This window comes from Macrobrachium nipponense, chromosome 5, assembly GCF_015104395.2.
Source record: "Macrobrachium nipponense isolate FS-2020 chromosome 5, ASM1510439v2, whole genome shotgun sequence".
NCBI classification, from domain to species: Eukaryota; Metazoa; Arthropoda; class Malacostraca; order Decapoda; family Palaemonidae; genus Macrobrachium; species Macrobrachium nipponense.
The window spans coordinates 95083914-95086413 of NC_061107.1; the positions used below are offsets into that span (position 1 = coordinate 95083914).

Sequence of the window (2500 nt, forward strand, 5' to 3'; positions counted from 1 at the left end):
CCAAAAGAAAGCTGACGGATTTTTTGGGGAAAGCTTCTTTTAGTTCATTGTACTGATGAACACGGACAGCAATTTTGATGATATTGTAGATTTACCATACGGTACTGTAACGGCTTTTTGCGGTGTGTCATTCATTCGTGGTTCTTGATATGACGAAGTTATATCGAAGGGGTGTTACAAAGCGGCTCTGTGGAATAGTTATTTTGCAATGTATGTTTCTTGGAAATAGAATGCAATATTTCAATGATTATACTACAAAATACAAAGATTTTGTTCTTTTAAATGATATACAGGTCAAACAAAATCCAGAAAATTCTTTACTAATTATTTTTCTTCTCTTTTTATCTATTAGAAGATGCTGGTATTTTTCTCTACTTCTATGGTCCTATCGCTCTTCTGTCTTTCTACAACACGGTGCTTCTAATCCATACACTGAAGAACAGTAGGGTAATCCTCCAGAATTCTGAAGCGGCTTCGAAAGAATTGCAGAACATAGGACGATCAACGAAGGATGTGTCCGATCACGTCCAAGAGTAAGAATCATGTGGTCGCTGTAATAAATAATGTCATGTCACACACTTAAGGATTTTCATGATAAGAAAAAACAAGAAGCTTTCGGTTATTGATTACTCATGGTGTATGGTCACACAGAATACTGTATTGTGTGAGAGCTGGGTCCTTAAAAAAAAAAAAAAAACTCAAAGAGTTCTATTGTTTTTCTTTCCAGTTTTTACCAGAAGTTGAAGCTTTTTGCCCTGTCGGTGTTCTGCTGGTCTACAGAATTTTTGTCGTGGAAAATCCCTCCATTAGAACTCTGGTGAGATGAGCTCGTTTTTATAATTCACAATACGTATTAGTCATAAGCTTAGCTTAGTTTGTAACAGTGTTATTGTAATTTGGGTCCATTAAAACTGCGTAAAAAAATAAGTTGCCAAATGAACTAACGCCAGTAGAATTTGGCAGCAAAAAAGACATGCCTAATTGCCTTGGTCGAGTAGAGAGAGGTTTACATGAATTCCCTTCAATGCATGACAACACTTAGGGTCGCTTTTCAGTTAGTTTTCCCACTAGCAGGCACAGGCTACAACCTTTTTCTCACCTCTAGGGCACTCACTGACATCCTGAACGCTCTTCAAGGTCTCTTCGTATTCATAATTCTGCTGACAAGCCCAAGCAAACGTAGGCTGATAGAGGAAAGGTTTCCCTTACCGTTCCGATTTGCAAGAAGATGCTTAGGTACAATCTGCAAGGCTAAAAGAGAACCAGCAGTGAAGAACAAGCAGGCCACGCCCTCTGCAGCCGAATCCTCAATGTCAGACTCAGCATCAAACAGGACTGCATCTTCTGTTCTTGAATTGTCATCCTATTCCTCTGAAAGAAGTATTTCTGAATGCTGCGAATCTTCCGAGCGAGTTTAACACTTTTAGACTTGCTTTGCTTCCTAAATTGTCAATTTTACGTGTAGTTACCAGTTCAAAATGTCTCCCACTGTAGCCTCTTCAGGGTTCAGTGTGTTCAAGACTATAAACTACAGGTATTAAATGTACAATTAGCTTTGATATATTTCCAGGCATTTTCCCATTGCTAATTCTTGGTGTTTAATAAAAGGATAAAGATCTGCATATACTTATTACTTCCCTTTACAAATACTGCGGTATGATGCTATCAAGAATATACTTCGTGAGCACCACATATGCTTACTCCATATTGTTCAACAACAACTTTAACCGAGTATGGTTTTGATTCCAGAGATGGCCAAATTTTTTGAATTTTCAGTAATCGCACATTTATATTTACCTATATATATTGATATTCCAATACACCCTATTGTTTCTTTAAAGTTAATACGAGGATATGATTCTTCACATGAAAAATTTGAAATTATTGTAGCTGTAAATTTGGCATTTCCTCAAAAGTATCGCGAAATTCGTCAGAGAAATTAATATTTGTACCTCCCTTGACACTCCCATTAGGCAATCCAAACCTGGACCAACAAATATTAAACTATTCCCTGATGTATTATATTATGCACGCAATGGGGACGAAAGAAAAAGATGAAAAAAAGAATTTATCTTACGTCCAGGCATAATAGCACAATGAATTTTATGTACGTATACTGTACATCTATATATATGCATATAGCTCTATATATATTGTATGTATAATATATATATATATATATATAATATATATATATATATATATATATATATATATATATATATATATATATATATATATATATATATATATATATATATATATATATATATATAATATATATATATATATATATATATATATATATACAATATATATAGATATATATATATATATATATCACACACAGACACACACACACACACATATATATATATATATATAGATATATATATATATATTATATATATATATGAAATAATATATATAGATATATATAGATATATATATATACATATACATAGATATATATATAATATATATATATATATATATATAT

The 2500-nt window shown here is 32.5% G+C and overlaps 1 protein-coding gene across 1 annotated transcript in view; it reads left to right on the top strand.

Moving 5' to 3' along the window:
- LOC135215520 (probable G-protein coupled receptor Mth-like 1) overlaps positions 1–1622 on the top strand; it is a 28000-nt gene extending 26378 nt beyond the window's left edge. Inside the window, exons 6-8 of the mRNA XM_064250341.1 lie at positions 353–533; positions 728–817; positions 1106–1622. Coding sequence (XP_064106411.1) covers positions 353–533; positions 728–817; positions 1106–1418 — 584 coding nt within the window. The 3' untranslated portion in view covers positions 1419–1622. The remainder of the gene's footprint in view (positions 1–352; positions 534–727; positions 818–1105) is intronic.
- The last annotated feature ends 878 nt before the right edge of the window (positions 1623–2500 follow it).